The 22,399-nt window shown below is 36.8% G+C and overlaps 1 protein-coding gene across 1 annotated transcript; it reads left to right on the top strand.

Annotated features, from left to right (window-relative positions):
* The first annotated feature begins 3,983 nt into the window (after positions 1 to 3,983).
* On the top strand, positions 3,984 to 21,812 carry EXOC1L (exocyst complex component 1 like). The gene is made up of 3 exons (XM_001137382.6): positions 3,984 to 4,436; positions 15,661 to 15,791; positions 21,408 to 21,812. The coding sequence occupies exons 1-3, from the start codon at positions 4,316 to 4,318 to the stop codon at positions 21,672 to 21,674; spliced, it is 519 nt and encodes a 172-aa protein (XP_001137382.1). The 5' UTR covers positions 3,984 to 4,315; the 3' UTR covers positions 21,675 to 21,812.
* Positions 21,813 to 22,399: the final 587 nt, after the last annotated feature.

Raw genomic sequence — 22,399 nt, 5'->3', positions numbered from 1 at the left:
TGAGTCAATTAAACCTCTTTTCTTTGTAAATTACCCTGTCTCAGATAGTTGTTTATAGCAGTGTGAAAATGGACTAATACAACTGTCAAACAAATCGATATAAGAATATTCAAACCAATGGCATATAGTTTCTGAACATACTTACTTGATGGCACACATTTCATTTTGGAACTACAAAGTCACTAGGTCAGTTCCTGAACTTCTGATTTCAATGTTACTTAAGACAATACTGGAATACATACACATTCTTTTCTTAAGAACCTAAAGAGAAAGTTGCAGTAGTTTCTCCAGAAGTACATCTGAGACTCTCACAAATTAAGACCAATTCCCCTCTATCTGTAAGGATATAGCACTACCAAATCAGCTATGCGAAGTATTTCCAAAAAGTCATTACAAGACTTTTTGATTTACTTATTTGTTCTTTAGTAAACATTAACAAATAAATGAATAAATGAATGCAAGAATGCCCATTATATGTAAGTCACTACAGCCCACATATCTTGGATATGTAGTAAGAGAAAAAGCATGGTTTCTCACCTCATGAAACTTGTAGTCTAGCAGGTAACAAAACATGATAAAAAGAATCATGAAAATAATTATCTAATTACAATTTCAGTAACAATATTGTTGATGAGTTCCTGAGTCATATGATTTTTTTTCTCCATATGAAGATGAAAACACATAGGAAATACTTTTTTTCTTTTGCTCTGTCACCCACACTGGAGTGCAGTGGTGTGATCTCAGCTCACGGCAACCTCCACCTCCCAGGTTCAAAACAATTCTCCTGCCTCAGCCTCCCAAGTAGCTAGGACTACAGGCACATGCCACCACGCCCGGCTAATTTTTTGTATTTTTAGTAGAGATGGGGTTTCACCATGTTAGCCAGGATGGCCTCAATCTCCTGACCTCATGATCTACCTGTCTCAGCCTCCCAAAGTGCTGGGATTATAGGCATTAGCCACTGTGCCCGGCTGGAAATACTTTTTTAAGTGTAAAATCTGAAAAATAATTTCTCTTCAAAAACGTATCTCCTATCATGGGAGGCCATTTATTCATTCCCTAGGTGGATGTAGAAAGCCGTTGTGACATATTGACTCCACTTTCCATCTTTCACATTCAATTGTGTGCCACTGCTTACTGATTTTATTATCAGATGTATCTTACATTCATCCTCCTTTCTCCATTTCCATATCCAAACATAGTGCTACTTGATATGGTTTAGATTTGTGTTCTGACCCAAATCTCATGTTGAATTGTAATCCCTAATGAAGGAGGAGGGACCTGGTGGGAAGTGATTGGATCATGGGGGCGGATTTCACCCTTGCTATTCTCACGATAGTGAGTTCTCATGAGATCCTGTTGTTTAAAAGTGTGTTGTACTTCCTCCTTCTCTCTCTTCCTCCTGCTCCAGCCATGTAAGACTGTGGATCCTTCCTCTTCACTTTCTGCTATGATTGTAAGTTTCCTGAGGCCTCCCCAACCATGCTTCCTGTACAGCCTGTGTAACTGTGAGTTGATTAAACCTCTTTCTTTGTAAATTACCCAGTCTCAGGTATTTCTTTATAGCAAGATGAGAATGGACTAATACACTAGTCCTTTGATCACCTTGCTCAAATTGTTTTCATAGATTCCCAGAATCACAAACAAAATAGGAGGATATTAAAGGTCGGAAAAGATCCTAGAGAATATTCTTCAGATGAGGAAACTGAGGCTCAGAAAGGCAAATGTCTCACCCAGGACTCCACAATTCAGCCTAGCTACAGGCATGTCAAGTTTTTCTTTAGAGCAGCCATGGTAGACACTGTTGGTTATCTGCTCATAGCTATTCCCATCCCTTTCTTCTTTGTTAGAAAGTCCCACCTCCCATGATAGCAGTCAAAAAAGACAAATACCATTATGCATCACTTAATGATGGGGATATCCTCTGAGAAATGCACTATTAGGCAATTTTATCACTGTGCCCACATAATAGAGAGTACTTACACAAACCTAGATGGCATAGTCTACTACATACCTAGGTGGGCTATATGGTAGAGCCTATGGCTTCTAGGCTACAAACCTATGCAGCATGTACCGTACTGAATAGTGTGGGCAATTGTAGCACATGGTAAGTATTTGTGTAGCTAAACATATCTAAACATAGAAAAGGTATTGGGTTGACATCGTGGGGGCTATGATGTCACTGGGTCATAGGAATTTTTCAGCTTCATTATGAGATGATGGGATCACCATCCTGTATGCAGTCTATTGTTGACTGAAATCTTGTTATGCAGCATATGACTGTACTTGCTTTCCTAGGGATGCCATATGATCCATTTATGGCCACTGAGATGTAAAGGAAAGTCTGCTTGATGGTTTTTGAAAAAGATTTTTCTTCCTCATGAAAAGAAACATAAAAGAGCCACCTCTCCTACTTTCTGTCTTTGGATCTGAACCACACAGCCTCAGGACAAAAAAGCCAACATCTGAGGAAGGTAGATCAGAAGAATGGAAAGCATTTGGGATCTTTATCTATGAGTCCTGAGCTAACTCTTGGGACTGCCTACCTGCAGACCTTCTATTACATGAGATTATTTATATCTTTATGTCATATATTCTGTTACTTGCAGCTGAGTGCACCCTGGATGTATGACTGCTTTATTTCTTCATTTTCTATCTACCCCATTGAGCTCCATAGAGCAAGGAATTGGCCTATTTTTTCATTGCCGTATCACCAGTTCTTAGAAAAGAGCCTGGTACATAGTCAATTCTTAATAAATGTCTGTTGAAGGAATAAATGAATGAAAGAATGAATGTCAATAACCTTAATTGGCCCTCTACTTCTGTAGAATAAAGTCCAAAGGCTTAGCTGGTATTTAAGGCCTTCATGATCTGGCCCCAATCTATCTTTCCAGGCTAATCTTTTACCTTCACATACCCTACAACTCAGAAAAGCTGGGCTATTTCCTGTTCTTCCAAATATCCGGTCTTAGTCCATCTGTGCCACTATTATAAAATACCACAGACTGGGTCATTTATAAGAAACAGAAATGTATTTCTTACAGTTCTCCAGGCTGGCAAGTCCAAGATCAAGGCACTGGCAGGTTCAGCTATCTGGTGAGGGCTGCCTCCTCCGGATGGGAAGAATGTTGTGTCTTCACATACCAGAAGGCAGAAGCGCAAGTCAGCCAAACCTGCGTGAAGGCTCTTTTATAAGGGCCTTAGTCCTATTCAGGATGGAGTAGCCCTCATGGTCTACTCACTTTTTAAGGGCCCCACCTCTCAATACTATCACATTGACAACACCTGAGTTTTGGAGGGGGCCCATTCATACCACAGCACAGCCCTCATGCTTTTTTGGCTCCCTGGACTGGCATGTGCTTCTCTTCCACCTCTCTACTTTTCTCTCATTCTTCAAGCTCCAGATCTTCTCTCATAGCACTTTCTCCAATACCTTTCAGGTATAAATGCCTTTTCTATTCCGTGTTTCCTTCTCCTTTGTGCCTTTATCACTCTTACATATTTATGATAACTCTTTGGTGTACTAATCTCCATTAGATTAGAAGTTCCTTGAGGCTAAGAAATTCACCCTCCTAATTTCTATGCTTTACCCTAGTAGGTGGCTAATACATTTTTGTGAGTGGAGGCATAAATAGTATTAAATTGAGCCCATTAAAAATTTCCATTTTAAAAATAATTTAGACCCAGGAATTGGTGCAGACTGTCATGGAAGCAAAGATCAGGAGGCCAAGGAAGGGAGGGAAAGAGACTTGTTGGAAGTGTTAGGAGCAAGCACAAATGTCTTTTCTCTTGCCGATGATAGAAAAGTTCTTAATGGAAGATGATCCCAATCAATAGAGCCAGACAGCTGATTTATATAATGGCATCAAGCTGAAATCGTGGTCTTTGCATAGTGTTGTGAAAGGGGAAGAGGCTACCAAGACTGGAATAGCCAGGGGACTCCACAAGTAGATCTATGAGTATCAGTCGGTGGTCGTAAATATGTTTCCCTACCAGCAAGCCACAGAGGAGCTCCAGAGAGCAGCCTGCTTGAGGCTGGTCGCGGAAGACTGACGGTGGGGCTAGTGAGGCTGCTGTATTTTGGCTGCCGCCGCCGCTGCTGCCACTGGGCAGATACCGCAGTGAGGGGTCTGACCGCGCTGAGTGCTCTCGGGAATCTGGGCTCTGGCTAGGAATGAGAAGTTAAGAGAGGGAGGGCTGAGAGGTGGGCAGGACTCACCAAGGAGCTGCAAACCCAAACGAGAAATCTAGGGAGCAAAAGGAGAGGAAAGAGTGAGCTTGAGCCAAGACATCAGGCCAAGTGGAACTGGAGGAAATGTCATCACTGGTAAAGGAGGACTTGGAGAAGAAACTGTTTAAGCCACTCTCGCAGAATCTGTACGAGTTTATTGAAATAGAGTTCTCCGTCCAGGACAGGTATTACCTCTGTGTGTCAGGTAATCTGTTCCTTCTGTTATCATTTCAAAAAGCAAGTCACCCAAAGATGCTTGGATGATAGAGGGAATTTTTTTTTTGTATTTATTTTCCTATATAGCACGTGTACCTTCTTCTGATAAGAACTTAACTATGCCAGGTTTAAGAATTTGGGTTCTACAGAATTTTTTAGAGTGTTAAAAATGAAAGAAAAAAACATTGTATTAGAATACTTTGGTTAATTGTGGAGAAATGAAACTGGTGTGTCCTTCTCCTGATTTGATTATTTTGTCTCCAATCGTTTGTTTAATTCATTTGCATGGCATGCAATTTTATTGTGCAAGAACTCATTTTTAAAAATGCAACAGAGAGCTCTCTGTATACTTTTAAATACATTGGAGAATTGAGTTGTACAGCACCATTTGCAACTCGTCTGGAACACTGGCATTCTCCCTTTTCATCCTAGGAAAAAAACAAAGCCTTAGATTTTCTTCTGAGGGCTTTAGACTTCTTGTGGTTTATTTGAAGACAGAAATTATATTTTAAAACTTCTTTCTCTTATAGGAAGTGTGCTCACAAAAACAATACCTTAATGGTGAAACTAGTTCATGAAAATGGAACTTTAAGGATAACAGGATGTCCTCCAAACTGTTTAACTAAAATAAAGATTTTTACCCTCATGTTTCCAAAATTTATAAAAATTGTCCAAAGCTAGGAACAGGCTTTTGCACTTAATTATGATTTGCCTAACCTGTGATTTCTGTGCTGAATTTAGACAGGAGTGCTCATGCCATTATTGAACCGAATATACAGTATTCCCTTTTCTTGGTCCATGCCTTTTAATACTTTTCAGGCGTTTAGGAGAAAAGAGCTTAGAAACTTTGTGTTCATTGTGGACTTGCCTATCTAAGGAACACACCTATTTTCAGAAAACAACTTCTTATAATTCCCTTTCTGGTAATTGACTTAGAAGGCCTTTCAAAGTTGTCAGGAGGGAGTGCTGTAAGGGAAATAGAATGTCTTTAAAGAACATGCCAAGAATTTTTAGAATTCTGTCATTTCTAATAAATATAGTAATATTTACCCAATAATAACATTAGAAATATTTATCTGACACTTTAGCATATTTTGCTATATAACTACAAAGTATAGAGGGTATTCTAGCGACATAAAAAAATTAATTGGCCCAGGAAAAAGAAGGAAATTAAGTATTTTAAAAAGTCAATTAAAAACAATATAAGTAAGAAACTATATTGTATCCTAGCCATCAAATCACTGTATCTTAAAATATTTGTACTGAATATATTAGAGAAGATGCTTATTCCAACATTAAAATGTAATAATTTTGTATTTGTTGTAATTTCCACTTTATAAAGCTGATTTCTCATTGGTAACATTAGTATACACATATTTTTAAAGAAAAACATGAAAAATTAAATAATCACAATAATTTATATATCTAACTTACCAAATATATCTTAGTTTCTCCCTCCAAATTATGTAATTAACTAGACTCGTTCTACCTGACATGAAAGAAAAGTCTCCTAGATTTAAATGTTTGGAAAGAATTCAATAATTCTGTCATGTAAGAAACAAGGAAAAAACAAGATCTCAGAGATGAGGAAGAGAAGACAATATTGTGCTATTCTAGATACAAGTTAACTTTATAAGCCATGTCAGTTCACTAACTTTTCACGACTCTCTTCTATATCACATCATCAATTTGAGAGCACTTTCTCCAAATGTAACACCTTTTTATGGCAATTAAAAATACATTTTGCTGGAACAGTAATTTAAAATAAGTCAGCGTGTTGCTTGAATAGTCTTGGCTTTCACCAAGCTTGACTCAGACAATTTCCATTGGTAATGAATCAAAGAGATCACATCGTAATTGTTGAGATATGAAACTCCATACTTTGAACGATGGCCACCTTCAGGGAGTAGAGTCACATTATGATTTCCTCTTTATTCCCTACAATCTAGCGCTTCTAAATTTGTGAGACTTGCGAGTCCAGTGTAGTCAAATTCCATCATGTATTTTTTCAATTAATGAAAATATGTTTAAATATGGTTAAGCTTTCTCTTTATATGACCAGAGTCTCTCTTTTGCAGGGGTCTTGCAGCCAAAGGATTATGACTTACTGTTAAATCTTGATATTTACCTGGTTGATGTCAAAATTAGATGTCAAAAACTCAATTTCCCTTTCTGGTTTGCTAGGATGTACATGGAGGATTTCCTGGGACCACAGCCCACTCCCACCTTAGGGTTTGCATGGTCGTTTCTCCCTGGAACTAGCGTCCCCTACCTAGAACATTATCACTGGAAGTTAAAAGTAGCATCTTCTTATGAAGCAGGGAGGAGCTCTATTATGTGCTGGCACTAGAAAGGAATAAGTCACATGTGCAATTGTGAGAGTGCACATGAATTAAAGAAATGCTGAAGGACTTGACATAGCATATTAAAGCATTAGCCAAAACTGCATGGAAAGTAACAGGGCATAGTGGAACAGACCTTCACACACTTGGAATCAGGCAAACTTGGTGTGAAACCTGGTGCTGCTTTGCCACCCACCAGCTGTGAAATCTGGGGCAAGATAAGTAGGCTCTTTGGCCTCAGTGGTGACATCTCTGAAACAGAAATAAAAACACTTATATCTACCCACAGTGCTCCCCTGTTAAATTCTTACTAGGATAAAACCAAATGTGATACACTGTATTCTAAATAAATAGAATTAAATTAAGGTTATAATTTTCAGATATACAGAAAAAATAATTTATCATTAAAAATATGCTGAAATATATGTGTATATGTGTATATATGTATATACTATAAATACATATTTATAGTAAAAACAAAATAGTAAACATATGTGTGTATATTTAATATAAAATAAAAAATTGATATATTGTATATTATGTTAATTTAAAATTATATGTATATTCAGATGTTGATTATTTTTCAGTATTCTCGTACTTCTAGAAAAACATCTTCCATTCATAGATATTAATCTGAAAATAAATGGCATTTGCTAGAATTATAAAAATAATATGCATGAATTCTCTATACATATTGTTTTTTTAAGCCATACCAGAACTTCTCTGTGAATCAAAGAATCTAATAATCATTTACAATAAGAATGTTAACAATAAGATTGTTAAATAAGAATGAGTTAATGAGAAAAGGAGGTTGCTAAAAACAATTTTAAAGACTTCATTTGGGACCACTGCTGCTACATTTGTGAATTCCCAGTATCTTAACAACAGAGAGCACAATCTAAAGAATTTCTTTCTTTAAGTTGTCATTTCAGGAGATAATAGTATTGTCTGGAAGAGGTTAGTTTAATTTTTCAGCTGTGAATTGAGAACAAACTATCCTAATACATAGTGTTTTGAAGAATTAAACATGGACTAATGTTTTAAAAAATTTTCATATAATTAAAGATGTTATTAGCAGTAGTAGAATAACAATTATGCAGGCCAAAATACATCCAAACAGCTATGCATATGTTCTGATTATAGAGCCAAACATAGTTTATGTGTATATTCTTTTTCATTTTTCAAGTTGCAGTTTTACTCAAGGCTGTTTTTTGTTTGTTTGTTTGTTTGTTTGTTTGAGACGGAGTCTTGCTCTGTCACCCAGGCTGGAGTGCAGTGTCACGATTTCGGCTCACTGCAATCTCCGCCTCCTGGGTTCAAGGATTCTCCTGTCAAGGTTGTTTTGCTACGTAATAATTTAATATCTTCCCTTTTATGACCTATAATACTTCCTTTAATAAATATGAATAGATTTGGTTCCGCGACAACACAGAAATCTTGTGCTCAAAAAGAGAACACACTTGAAGAAATTCTAATTTGATGGTGTTTATTATTCTCTATGTTAAAAAATAATGAAAAGAAGAAATATAGGATTGATTTCCAAGAGATACATTTTATTAAAAAATAAAATACATATATCATAAAATTCACAAAACTTACTAATTGTTACTGATTGTAACAATTAATTACAATCACAATTGTCAAATGGGGAACAGACCTTGAATATTAAAGTAGATTTTATACTTTAAAATTCTTGCTCTTTGTCTTCTAAAGTTAGAAAAAAACACTTTATTATTTTTGTTCAAGACTCTATATTTGTTTCAAGTCTCTCTCTCTCTCTCTCTCACACACACACACACACACACACACACACAAACACAAAATGCATTTGTGGAATATCACTAAATGTCTCTATGGAGGAATTTATTTAAATTTAATTTAATTTTATTTTTTGAGGCAAGGTCTCACTTTGACACCCAGGCTGGAGTGCAGTGGCCTGATCTTGGCTCACTGCAGCCTCAACCTCTGGGGCTCAGGTGATTCTCCCACCTCAGCCTCCTGAGTAGCTGGGACTACAGTCATGCGCCACTATGCCTGGCTAATTTATTAGTGTTTTTTGTAGAGATGGGGTCTCGCTATATTGCCCAGGCTGGTCTCGAACTCCTGGCATCAAACCATACTGCCTCAGCCTCCCAAAGTGCTGGGATTACAAGCATGAGCCACCACACCCAGCCCTATGCAGGAATTTAAATAAAATATTCTGACTCTCCAAATCAGGGTAATTGTAGGTGAAGGTTACAATATGGAAATGATGAAGCTCCCATTTGAGTCCTCTTGTTACCTTGCGTTTATTGTGACTTAGCATTTAGTTCTAAAAGGGCCGGTAGCTAGGATTTTAGAGTGGGGATATTATCATTATCTCTAAAATGAACAACCCACATCACCATCATCAGTCAGTAACTTACGAGACAGATTTTCCCAGTGGCTAATCTATTACCTTGGAGATCTAAATGTGGAAATCAAGATGATCTGCCAGTTCTAAACTCCAAGCCATTTGCATCATTTGTAGAATGAATAGGAGCTTGATTTCAGAGCTTTGAAGGGGGGAAGTATTTAAAATTTTTCATTATTAGCATGGCATTATTGATGATGCAATAAAAGGGATAGCCGTAAGGCATGCCTGCTGAGTGCCAGGCACAAGTCCATTTAGTACCATTTATATGCTTTATTCCTTTTAATCTTCACAACCAGCTTATGTGATAGGTAAAATTCCTGTTTTACAGATGAGGAAACCATAGGTCACAAGAAGTTAAGTACCTAGTCCAAGGCCCACAGGTCATAAATCTAATTCTAAAACCCAAGTTTTTTTCGACTTTACCGTATTGCTTCTAATCAGTAAGAGTAGATGCTTTTCTTAACACATTTGCCCGGCGCTATGGTAAGTCCTTCACATATTTTATCTTATTTGCCACATCTAGGCATGATGAAATTGAAGCATACAGTAGCTAAATAACTTGCCCAAGATAATCAGCTGATAAGTGACTAATGGAGGCTTTAAATCCAGGTCCACTTGTGCCAAATTACTATGCAATATTACTTTTAGTAGGGACACTGAGAAATGCTAGATCGGAGCTCATAAAGCCAAACCTTGCATATGCCTCATTGGATGTCCCTTCTCTCTTGGTGCTTCTATTCCCACAAAATCACTTTCCTTCTCTTTCATTCTATCTCCCATTCTGTAAAAACATCAGCAACTCATGTCCTTACTTGCTTATAACCAATCTTTTTCATTTTAAAGACACTCAGTGTAGCCCAAAATTTGATTTTAAAAAATATTTCTAAAGAAAAATATTATTTGAAAATTACTCTTTTGACCAGGCATGGTGGCTCACACTTCTAATCCCAGCACTTTGGGAGGCCGAGGTGAGCATCCAGATCACCTGAGGTCAGGAGTTTGAGACGAGCCTGGCCAACATGGTGAAACTCTGTCTCTACTAAAAATACAAAAATTAGCTGGGCGTGGTGGTAGGCGCCTGTAATCCCAGCTACTCAGGAGGCTGAGGCAGGAGAATAGCTTGAACCCAGGAGGCGGAGGTTGCAGTGAGTCGAGATTGTGCTGTTGCACTCCAGCCTGGGCGACAAGAGCGAAACTCCATCTCAAAAAAAAAAAAAAAAAGAAAAGAAAAGAAAAAAAGAAAATTACTCTTTTGATGAAAGTAATGGTAGTCTTCTCAGTGACCCAAGACAGCACCATATATGTTGTAACATTTCACTGATGCTGCTTTTCTTTAATATCTCATAGTAATTTATCTCCATTATTTAACTTAAATGATGAAAACAATTGTATAACAATAGGATGTAAAAGAAGAGTTGTTTCTTTAAAGCATTCTGTGCAACTTACTTGTGAGCTACTGTTTTCTTCTATTCTGCCAAATTATATTGGATCAATCGGGCAATGTTTCTTCCATTTAGCCTCATGAATAATAGTGACTATTTTACCATGGTAATAGAGGCATTTATTAATGACAAAGTTTATTTTAAAATTTAAAGTGAAAATAAATGATTGGCATGAAGTTCAAATTATAATTCTGAAAATGCTGACTAAAATTAAAACTGGAACAGATTAACTCTGAAATTCCCTGAGTCTATAGATATACTCACTAAATCATAGTTTGATAATGGAAACTCTGCTGTTACTGAAAACAACTCTCTAACATTTTGATTATATAAACACATTTCTGTTTTAAGACAATGTGATAGGTTTCCACTTTGCCACTGCATTAATGTGGATACGGCCATTTAATTTTAGCTGGCAGCAAAGCTCAAGTGTGGAAATTAGGGATTGGGTTGACTCCAGGCTAAGTAGACTTCTTTGGCTTGTGGCTAAAGACAATTCTTGGAGACTCCTTAGCTATAAAGGAAGCTGTTTTGTCAAAAGGTTAACTTTTAAAGAATTCTCTTTTACTTTCTTAGTTTGGTGTTAATGGGACAGTGACCATTAATGTAAGAAAATGTGATGACTTGTAGGACTCACCTTCTTCACGTCTCTTCTCTCCATTCCCCACCTCCAACCTATCCTTTACGGAAGATCACAAAATAAGTTTCTGAACCTTAAAAGCTCAGTCTGTCCGTTCACTTTAAGTCCTTCAGTGACAACTTCTCTCTCTTATACAGAGAAATGCATGGCTTTCAGAATAACCTTTGATCTTCTCAGCCTGGTATTCTAGACCCCTCAGGAACTAGTCTTGCCTAACTTGTTCCCTGCCACCTGTCCACCCTCACACCTCATGCCAGCAATACCAGATGCTTTTAATGACTTAGAAGTGTCAAGTATTTCATGTCTTTGTGTGAATGCTTTTCTAGAACTACCTTTACCCATCTTCATTCTGCTAACTTCTACTGCCATTTACAACTCAGGTTACCTCTCTCAGGAAGCTCTCCCAGACCCCCGCTTGGATGAAGACATCCTTCCTCCACGTTCCTCAATTACTTTGTCTATTTCTTATTTGCAGAACTGTGAGCACAGGTTTTCTTTCTGAAGACCCCACTCCCTACAATCTCAGTGACAGCAGGAATGATGCCTTATGAGATTTAATGTTTTCAATTCCTAACACAGTGCTTGGTACAAAAAGGGCACTCAAATATGTATCAATTTAATGAGATGAATGCGTGGCCTACAAATGACCATAACATGTTTTTCTTAACATGTAGATGAGGCAGTGGAATTTGCTCCATGAAAATTACATTTTTCATACCTCCCCAACCCCATTCTCTCCCACCCCCTAAGCACCACGTGAGACAGCTAGCTGGAGCAAGAACATAGTCCTTTGGTTCTGGGGTACAGCTTCTTTCTGGGCATACAACTGCCTCCTGGTGGAGGAAAATGTCTCCAAGATCTTGTCCTTAGTAAGCATGACAGATTCAAGTGTGCCTCCACTTCACCACCTCTGCCTAACAGCTTCACTTTTAATCCTTTCGTCTTCCCAAGACTAACATCTACACCAGTGGAGATGGAAACTTTTTAGTGCTAGAGAAGGATAGGTGGGCAGAAGCCCACCAACTTTGGTACACTGTCAGAGGGATCACAGACTCTAAACTAGCTCATTGACCCCAAGTTAAGATCTTCTGCTTGAGGTCCTCTCCAGAAGATGTGCCTTAGTCACTCCCTCTGCCTCCAAAACGTATAATCCCTCCTCTTCCAAACTCCTGGAATATGTGATCTCCATCATAGCCTTTAGTCTTCCTTCCTATTACCTTTGTAAATCCTACCTAACCTTGAGGCTGGCACACAATGTGCACTCAAATAGTGTTAGTGCATGAAGGAGTCCTCTGCAAGTTGTCTTCTGCCCTCAGCATTCTAGAGAAACTGCCCTCATGGAGGAAATTCACGATCTTCCAAGTCAGATTCAGTGCTAGGGCTGAACTCTGCCTTACCTAATAAAGGGACTTCACGGGATTGTCTCCAAACCTTTAAACTTCACCATCCTCTTGATTCCCATAGCATTACACAGCCGGGCCTGTCTCTCAGACCCCTTCTCAGACGTCTTTCCTGGCATCTATTTTTCTTCTCACTTTCTCTCACCTCTTTCCTCTGCTCTTTTCTCTACAAATGTGGTTTGGGGGCCAGGCATGGTGACTGTCACCTATAATCCCAACATTTTGAGAGGTCGAGGCAGGAGCATGGCTTGAGGCCAGGAGTTTGAGACCACTATCACTATCACTGGGTAATACAGTGAGACCCATCTCTACAAAAAAGATAAAAAAAATTAGCCAGGCATAGTGGTGCATTCCTGTAGTCCCAGCTACTCAGGAGGCTGAGGTGGAAGTATGCTTGAGCCCAGGAGGTTGAGGCTGCAGTGAGCCATGATCATGCCACTGTACTCCAGCTTGGGTAACAGAGTGAGACCCTCTTTCAAAATGAAAAACAAACAAACAAACAAACAAAAGACAACAACAAAAAACTGGCCTTGGAAAACTTTCCACACAAAAAAACCCAAGTATCTCCATTCCTAAACTACAAAACTTCCATCTCATTCTCTTTTGAGATAATTTGTGGCTACTTCAACTGTGTGTCAAAAACAAAACTCATTTTTCCACCCAACCAACTCACCCTCTCTACTTTCCTATTTGGGTTTGTATTCAGTGTTTGGTTTTCATCCAGTGTTGTTTCCATCCAGTGCTATTTAAAATCTTACTTGGATTTTCCACTTCTTTATCCATGACCCACATCCCATGCCCAGGTTACTACAACAGCCTCTTAAAACAAACAAAACAAAACAAAACATTTTTAACAGTTACTGTAAACCAGGCACTATCCTAAGTTCTTTATATATTTTGTCTACTTTAGTCTTTACACCCTATGAATTTGTATCATTCTGATGTCTATTTTACAACATAAGAAAAGTGAGGTTTAATCTCTCTAGAGATTCAATCATTTACTTAGACCACACTGTTAAGAGGTGGTGTCATGATTTAACTCCAGAATGTCCAGTTCCAGAACTCATTAAGCTGCATTGCATTTTCCAGGGTCCTCCAGTTCCTCTTTCATTTCTTCTTCCATGTATCCTGTACATAACTGCTGCCAGAAAAATTCTACTTTAATAGAGTACCATTTTATTAGTCTTTTGCTACCAAAGGAGGGAGACTCAACGAACAGGTATTGCTATAAGAGCTTTTGCTGAACACCCGACACAGTGCCTTCTTCTGAGATTTGTCAGACTGCTCCCACTCCCTTCTCCCGAGGACTGAGCTCTGTCATCAACTCTCAGCTCAACTGGCTGTCTTGATTTCAGTATCACTGGCACCATCAGGCAATGGATGCTCCCTTTGCTAGACCCAATTCTAGAGCCCTTACTATAATAGGTCAGCCTCACATCACTCCATCCAGAAAAGAGAATTCAGACACAGGTCCAAAGTGGTTTCTGTTGCATTTCAAATCCAGAGTCTTTCAAAACATTTTCACAACCTTCTGTACCTAGTGAATCCTACTGCCCACATGTCTTAACATCAACCAACCCATGCAGTCCACTTTCTTTGATTCTACCTGGTGACATTAACTTCTATTGCTGATGCATTTCCACATGCTGCCCTTCACCTAGAAATGTCTGCAGTATGACCCCTGTCTTTTCAAAATTTAAGCCCCATCTCAAATTCTATTTCATTTGTAATTCCTGCCTTAACTACTCCGATCCTTTCCCTTCTCAGAACTCCTATTGAACATGTAGTCTGCTCCACATTACTTATCTTTCACTATGATTATACTGTGATATATTGTTTTATGTCTACAGCGCTAGGAGAGCATGTCAAAGTGATGCTTTCCAGAACCAAGGGAGAGTCTTCCCCACCCCGAGAAAAAATTCCAGAGTCACTCTTAGAAGACAGAACCAGCTTGCAACTCTCTAAGTAACATTACTCATCTTGAAGGGAAATCTTAGGCATTCGATCCCCACCTGCCACCTCTTTATAATATGTTATTGTATGTGACATGTGTGTTAGCCTTGTCTCCCCAGTGAAACCATAAATTTTTAGAGGGCAGGGACCATGTCTTTTACTTGTATCCCCTGCGGCATCTATTACAGTTCTATCATGCAAGTAGCAAATACTCAGTAAATACTCCTTTATTATAATAACTCATTGATAATTTTCAACTTAAGAGCTCTGTGCTCAAATATTGATTCTTCTGATGTGTGTATGTAAGACCAAATGATTTTAAGACAAAAAAAGCATTTCCCTCATTTTGTTCCCACAAAATAAGCAAAAGTTTTCCCATATCTTTCAAAGTATAGTACTAAAAGCTTTTGTGCAATTAGCACATTTTGAATACTAGAATTTGAGAAACACACTTGAGAGGATTACAATCTCGAGCAATACCAAGCGGGTTAGCAATAGCTGTGATGCAAGCATTTCTACATTGTAAGTCTCAGAGTGAATTTAAAGGCAAGTGTCCACAGTTACTGCAGTATTTGCTTGGTCACTTACTCTTCAACACCGTGTTGCTGTAAAGCAGTACTGTTTACTTCCATGACCTCACTTTCTTATATTGTCATAAATTGAAATTCCAACCTGTTCTGATAAACACTTGGCACTGACTGTATGCTAAGGCTAAGCCTCTTATTTCCTGCCCCAAGATGAACCCTATTTTCTACCACAATGCTCAGAGCTCAAAGCACATAGCTCAATGTTCTATTTAACAGACATTACTGTGGCAGTATGTAACCACAACTGTAGCAAAAATAAAGTTAATACGTTGAGCAAATTTGGGGGCACACTGTGAAGATTCAGATACATCAGGACTCACAATTGAGGCGCAGCTATAATGTGGGTTCAAGGTCATTTTATTAAAAGGGGATACATAAATACCAAAAAGTATGACTTGAATAATTTATTAGCTTCTAAGAATTTATGTAAACTAAGTATTTTTCTGTCCTACAGTGACCAAAAAGGAAGAAGTAAAAATAATCATGGTGAAACACTACAGAATAGGTTTAGATGAAAAATATGAAGTAACAAAAAAGTGGTCTTTGAACGATCTGCAGATGATTGATGGAAAAGAAGCAGATACTGTAAGTGTTACATTTTACAAGGAGATGTGGAATCAATATGCTGGAGATCTTTATGTTCAATATCCTGCTTCATATATTCTTGGCATGTACTAAGTGTTAAGATGACATTATATTGTTCGTAAGTGGCATAGTTTAATCTACTGGGATGATGTACTGGTTTTTTGATTCTGTTTTTAGGAGTTTCAAGTGGAATTTTGTCTATTAAATGTAGAAGCACCTTTCCCAAGGGCCATTTAACAGGTTAAACACAATCTACCAGTCAATCCTGAAAATTTAAATGCCGTTTTTCCAAATATATGATGCTTCTACCATCACTTTCTCCCCACCACAATTTCCTCTATAAATTTAGGGGATTTCTTCCCTCATCTTCAAATTTTACCATCAGCAAGCCCACTTTATCCTCTAGAAGGATGGAAATCCAATAATCTTAGAGTTGAAAGTGGAGAAAGAGTAGATACTACAATCTCCCCACTTGACCCCTGACAAGTGATTTTCACGGTCTGTTTTTGAACTCTGCTGTTGATGGAGAACCCTTCCCCCTTGAACTTTCTACCTCCACAATGCTTAAGTACTGGCTCCTGAGGCTTCAAATGCCCAATTACCTTTAACTGTTACCCAGATTTCCCATTGAGTAAAGTCCTATTGACTCTCTGCCCTCATACACTCATTATGGCATGGGTGGAAATGTATTATAACCATAATCCTACAAACTGCAATTGTTGGGTTACTCTGAATTCCCTCTAGACAGAAAGCTCCTTAAAAATTATGACCATGGTTTTCATCCTTTATCATAGCCTGATAGGTGATAGGCACTCAATAAGTCTTTGTAGTGTTATTGTTGAATGAATTAGAACTCTAAGTTCATTTATTCTTAATCTTAATAAATGCCATAGTCTTCATTTGGCCTGTTGTTCCAACCTTTAACATCTTCTAATATCATTATTTTTTAATATCACTATAGTATGATTCAGATTTAATGAGCACAACATTTAGGACTTCATCCAAGTCAGTAATAAAATTGATGAGGCAGGCAGGGCCAAGTATGTACCTCTAGATCATTGGTGGTTACCATTACTGCTGCTAGTAGTGCTGTTACTTGCTACCAACAATATTCAGTAAACTCTTATGAGGTGCCAGAAACCAAGCTAAGCTCCTTTCATGTATATTTTTACATAATCACCATAAAATCTCTTGAATTAGATTCTATTATTCCATTTTACAGATGAAGAAAATGAGACTTAAAGAGATTGACTTGCCCAAGGTGACATAGCTATTAAGTGGTAGAGCTAGACTTTACCCAGAAATCTATTAATTTGCCTTCTTTGGATTGGTTGTTGAAAGCCTCTACAAATTCATATATTCATTCATTCCTTCATTCATTTATTGAGAATTTATTGTATACCAGGCCCCACTAGGCTCTGAGGATACAGTAGAGAATTAGCCAAAAGCACTTATCTCTGCCTTAATTATTCATCTAATCTGAATATCTAAAATTTGTCATTTACTAAAATCAACATATACTATCTGCTATTACCTGGACTTTTCAACTTAAAAACCTTTTTAAAAAAGTTGGTGTGTTTGACATGACTTCTTGGCAAAAGAATGCTCGATTTCATTGCTGCGTTTCCTAAATATTCATGTAACACCTTTTTGACAATATGTTCTACCTAAATGTTTGCTGCTTAGGAAATGGTTAAATATATTATTACCTATTTATGTGATAGAATATTATACGGCCATTATAAAATATGCTTCCAAAAGAATATCTCAGAACACAATTGTTCAGCCACTTAACAAGTTTTCTAAAAATCAGCTAAATATAAAACTTTTCTAAAATATTACATCAATTTTGCATATTTAGTCATGTTATTGAAATATGAATCTTAATGTTTTTACAAAAAATATGTCAGTATATGTATATATGTATATACGTGTATATGTAAAACAAACCAGTACTTTAAGTTACCTCTGTGATAAGATTACAAATTTTTTAATTATTATTTTCTGTTTTATATTTTTCTGTACTTGTCCAATTTCTATAATACTGCATTTAATTTGATCAGAAGTGAAGGTCAAGTTCACTAATCTGTAGTTTCAGGAACTAGCCCCACAAATTAACTATCCCCACCAATCTTTGACCCATTTTTCTTGTCTTTTTTCTCCAGCTCTCAAATATTACCGATGTTATCATTGATATTTACAAGTTTGCTCAATGCCCAGGATTATATTCACCAGGACTGTCAATTTAGATTCATTTCAAATCAACTAACTGTGCTCTATTTTTTCCTCACTTTTCATGGCCTTTAATTCCATCCCAACATTGTTGATTCTTCCCTTTTCCCTTTCCAATTTGAAGATTATTATCTTTCACAGTGAACAAGATACAAAATATAGGTTGAGTATTTCTGGTTTTCTCATCACTTTAAGACCTAAAATATTCAATTGCCAGAAGAAAAACCATAATATCTAAAAAGTAGTTCTTGCAAGATTTATTTTCTATAGATGAAGTAAAAATACCCTGACTGTTCTGGGAATTTCTACTTCTCTTTTTTGAAATCAAATCCTTGGGGGTCAGCATTTATTACATTTTTTACATTTACATGATTGCATTTAATTTACAATAAATGTAATAATTTACATTATTACATGTATTGCATTTACATATCAATACCAATGATACAGTTTTATAGAGAGCAATTTTGAGCCAAAAAGTTGTCAACTTTAAACTGGAATGGAATTGAAATTGAAGTCAATTTATAAAGCAGAAATCAAAATGACTGGGGATTTGGAGACTGGTGCAACAGGAGACAGGATGATGTAGCAAAAATTGAGCTTGTGCTGATTGAGATCTTGGGTTTTGTCCTGGCTCTGCCAATAACTAAATGTGTGACCCGGACTTCATATCTCTGGAAACTACTGTGTTATCCCAGCTAAAAACATATCAATAAATGATTCCTGAGATCCCTTTTAGTTCTAGCATTCTATCAAAAGAGAGAGAGAAGGAGACAGGCAGATTTGTATCCTATGTGCATGCATACTCAGGCTCCAATTATTACGCTAAAGGAAAATATTACTCTTTTGCAATTATCTCAAAGGCATGAGGGGTATTTTCTACCTGATGAGGAGCAAATGTTTGCAACAGAAAACTCCCTAAGGAGCATGATTGGTATCTGGTGATGCAATGGATGTGCTTTCCCTTTATGGAGATTCTTGGCAGAACTGTCTTTCAAGCTGTAGTTATGAGCGCCAGAAAAAAAAAAATTGTGAATGTGACTGTAAAAGTGCTGCGCTTAAAAAGCACGCCACCTTTATACATTGTTTTTTTAAGTATGATTATGGTTTTTTAATTTTTATTTTATTTATATCTTTTTATTTCAATAGGTTTTTGAGAAGCAGGTGGTGTCTGGTTACATGAGTAAGTTATTTAGTGGTGATTTCTGAGATTTTGATGCACCTATCACCCAAGCAGTGTAACTGTACCCAATGTGTAGTCTTTTATCCCTCACTGCTCATCCTACCCTTTCCTTGAGTCCCCAAAGTCCATTGTGTCATTCTTATGCTTTTGCATACGCATAACTTAACTCCCACTTATGAGTGAGAATATATGATGTTTGGTTTTCCATTCCTGAGTTACTTCTCTTAGAATAATGGTCTCCAATTCCATCCAGGTTGCTGTAAATGACATTATTTCATTCCTTTTTATGGCTGAGTAGTATTCCATGATATATATATTATATAAATCATAATATATGTTATATATATTATTATTTCTTTATCCACTTGTTGGTTGATGGGCATTTGGGCTGGTTCCATATTTTTGCAATTGCAAATTGTGCTACTATAAACATGCATGTATAAGTATCTTTTTAATATAACGACTTCTTTCCATCTGGGTAGAAACCCAGGAGTTGGATTGTTGGATCAAATGGTAGTTCTACTTTTAGTTCTTTAAGGAATCTCCCCCTTCTTTTCCATAGTGGTTGTGCTAGTTTACATTCCCACCAGCAGTGTAAAACTGTTCCCTTTTCACCACATCCATGCCAACATCTACTATTTTTTGATTTTTTGATTATGATCATTCTTGCAGGAGTAAGGTGGTATTGCATAGTGGTTTTTATTTGCATTTCTCTGATCATTAGTGATATTGATCATTTTTTCATGTTTGTTGGCCATTTGTATATCTTCTTTTAAGAATTGCCTATTCATGTCCTTAGCCCACTTTTTGATCAAATTGTTTGTTTTTTGCTTGATGATTTGTTTGAGTTCCTTGTAGATTCTGGATATTAGTCCTTTCTTGGATGTATACATTGCAAAGATTTTCTCCCACTCTGCGGGTTGTCTGTTTACTCTGCTGATTATTTCTTTTGCTGTGCAGAAGTAAAAGCATGATTATGTTTTGTTTTTAACTTTTTAAATGGTAATATCACAATCTTTAGGAACTATCATTTATTAAGCTCCACGCTCGTTTACATGATTATTCGCATGTAAATTTCACAGCAGCACTATCTAAAATAAGGAGAAAAATGAGAGTCAGATCAGATAAGCATTTTGCCCGTGGAACAATCAAAATGTTGTCTAACTTTAAAATTCATCCTCTATTTCCTGCCTCCTGCAAGAATTTTCCTATTTAAAAAACAAATTGCAAATATGTAAGTTGCCTGTATATGATGTTACCTACTACATGCTGGTGAATTATTAATACTCCTGTTTGGTTGAGTCCTCTGCCTATTTGTTATTTAGGGCAATGTTTGCCTCCACATCTCCTTTCTTAGGACTACTTCAGGTCAGTTCAACACACATTTGTTGAGAAATTAGTAGTCATCATGCATAAGTACTAAGAACATGATGATAAATAATGCGAAATATCTGTCTTAAAGAAGAGTTAGGAGTTAGGCAGATAATGAATGTGAAAGCATTTTGTAAACTTTTTAAATGCAAGGCATCATTGTTACTGCTATTAACAGTAACAATTATTATTTTAACATGTAGGACCTAGATCAGGTTTGGTTTCCACTTTTTCTTGAAACATTTCTGCTACAGATATAGTAAGAGCCTAGAGGCAGTCTTTAGTAAATTTGTCAGTTTCAGTCGAATGATTCGATCGTCCTTGCTATTACCTTCAAAAGTAATTCCTTGCTGTAAACTTCAAAGACAGCAAATTGGTGATCTGTAGCATGCCAATGGCTAGCTATCATGTATTTCTTCCTTCTACCTTGAAATAGCACAAGGAACCAACCTCCTACTAAAAAGGGAGAGAAACCTTTTCTGTTTTCCATAAGTCTGTGAGTTTATTCTCTGCTTTATTTATTTATTCCCTACTCATCCTCTCCAATTCATTACATTGAGAAGACTTAATAACCGCACAGTCTGAGGCACATTTTATTTGTATAATTGAAAAAACATAGATGCTTCAAAAATAACTTTTCTTATTGTTGATTTTTAGAAGCAATTACTTTGAAGTAGGTAGCTTTGGAAAGCCCATTTGTAGATTTTAGAAATATGTTTGATACTGATACTTTACAATCAATAAACATATCCAAGAGAATATGAGAGAATCCAGGAAACCTAACTACTTTCTTGGCTACCAACTAAATCATGTCTCTCATTCTCTTCCAGGACAATCCATTTTTTGATCTGCACTTCAAGAAAGTGTACAGTTTGGAAGCATATAGCTGTGCTTCTAAATATGCCTTTGCTCGAACTGTAAATAAGCTGAATCATGCATATCTTAAAAAGGACTTACAGATCGTGAACTTTGATTCTACATACATTAATGATGATTCCATTTGGTCCTCCAACAATAAGGATTGTTTGGTCCTTATGAGAATATGCTTTTACGCTTTCAATCTTGTGTGCTTGTCCCTATGTCCCTTGCCACTCTGAAGCTGTGTACCATGTTCCTTCATCAGTGACCTATGAAAATGGTTTCCCAAGTAAATATTGATTGTCATAATTTTGTTTTTCCTTCATCAGTGATTATTATAATTTAAATAAAAATAAAGTAATGCTTTGTGAATTGCAGTGAAATGCATTTTAATGTAATCATTCAACATTTAAGACTTCTTGCCAATGTGATCCTTGGTAACTTTGGTAGGAACTGGGTGGTTTTGACTAAATTAGTATTCTCCTAAAGAGTGTGAAGAAAAACCATAAAAGATCTAAGTATGTGGAAAAACACTTTGTGTTCATGGATAAGAAGACTTAATATCATCCAGATGTCAATACTACCAAAAGTGATCAGCAGATTCAATGCAATTACTATGAAATTTCCAACAGCCTTTGTTGCAGAAATGATCCTCAAAATTCATATGGAATTTCAAGGGGTCCCAAGTAGATAAAGAAAAAGAAGTACAAAGTTGGAGAACTCACACTTCTTGATTTCAAAACTTATTATTAAAGCTATAGTAATCAAAACAGTGTGGTACCTATATAAGGAAAAACCTATAAACCAATGGAATAGAATTGAGAGTTCAGAAATAAACTCACACATTTATGGTCAACTGATTTTTGACAAGGGTGCCAAGTCCATTCAAAAAGAAAAGAATAATCTCTTCAACAAATTGTCCTGGGATGACTGTATATCTACATATAAAAGAATTAAGCTGGAC

This window comes from Pan troglodytes, chromosome 3 (assembly GCF_028858775.2).
Source record: "Pan troglodytes isolate AG18354 chromosome 3, NHGRI_mPanTro3-v2.0_pri, whole genome shotgun sequence".
Classification (NCBI taxonomy): domain Eukaryota; kingdom Metazoa; phylum Chordata; class Mammalia; order Primates; family Hominidae; genus Pan; species Pan troglodytes.
Note: the sequence above shows the minus strand (reverse complement) of the source record. Positions and strands in the feature narration are given on the sequence as shown.

Bases quoted from the DNA above. Each gene is read 5' to 3' on its own strand.
- EXOC1L (XM_001137382.6), top strand. From the start codon at position 4,316: ATGTCATCACTGGTAAAGGAGGACTTGGAGAAGAAACTGTTTAAGCCA. The intron at 4,437-15,660 runs GTAATCTGTTCC...TCTGTCCTACAG, and splicing joins GTATTACCTCTGTGTGTCAG to TGACCAAAAAGGAAGAAGTA. The intron at 15,792-21,407 runs GTAAGTGTTACA...ATTCTCTTCCAG, and splicing joins ATGGAAAAGAAGCAGATACT to GACAATCCATTTTTTGATCT.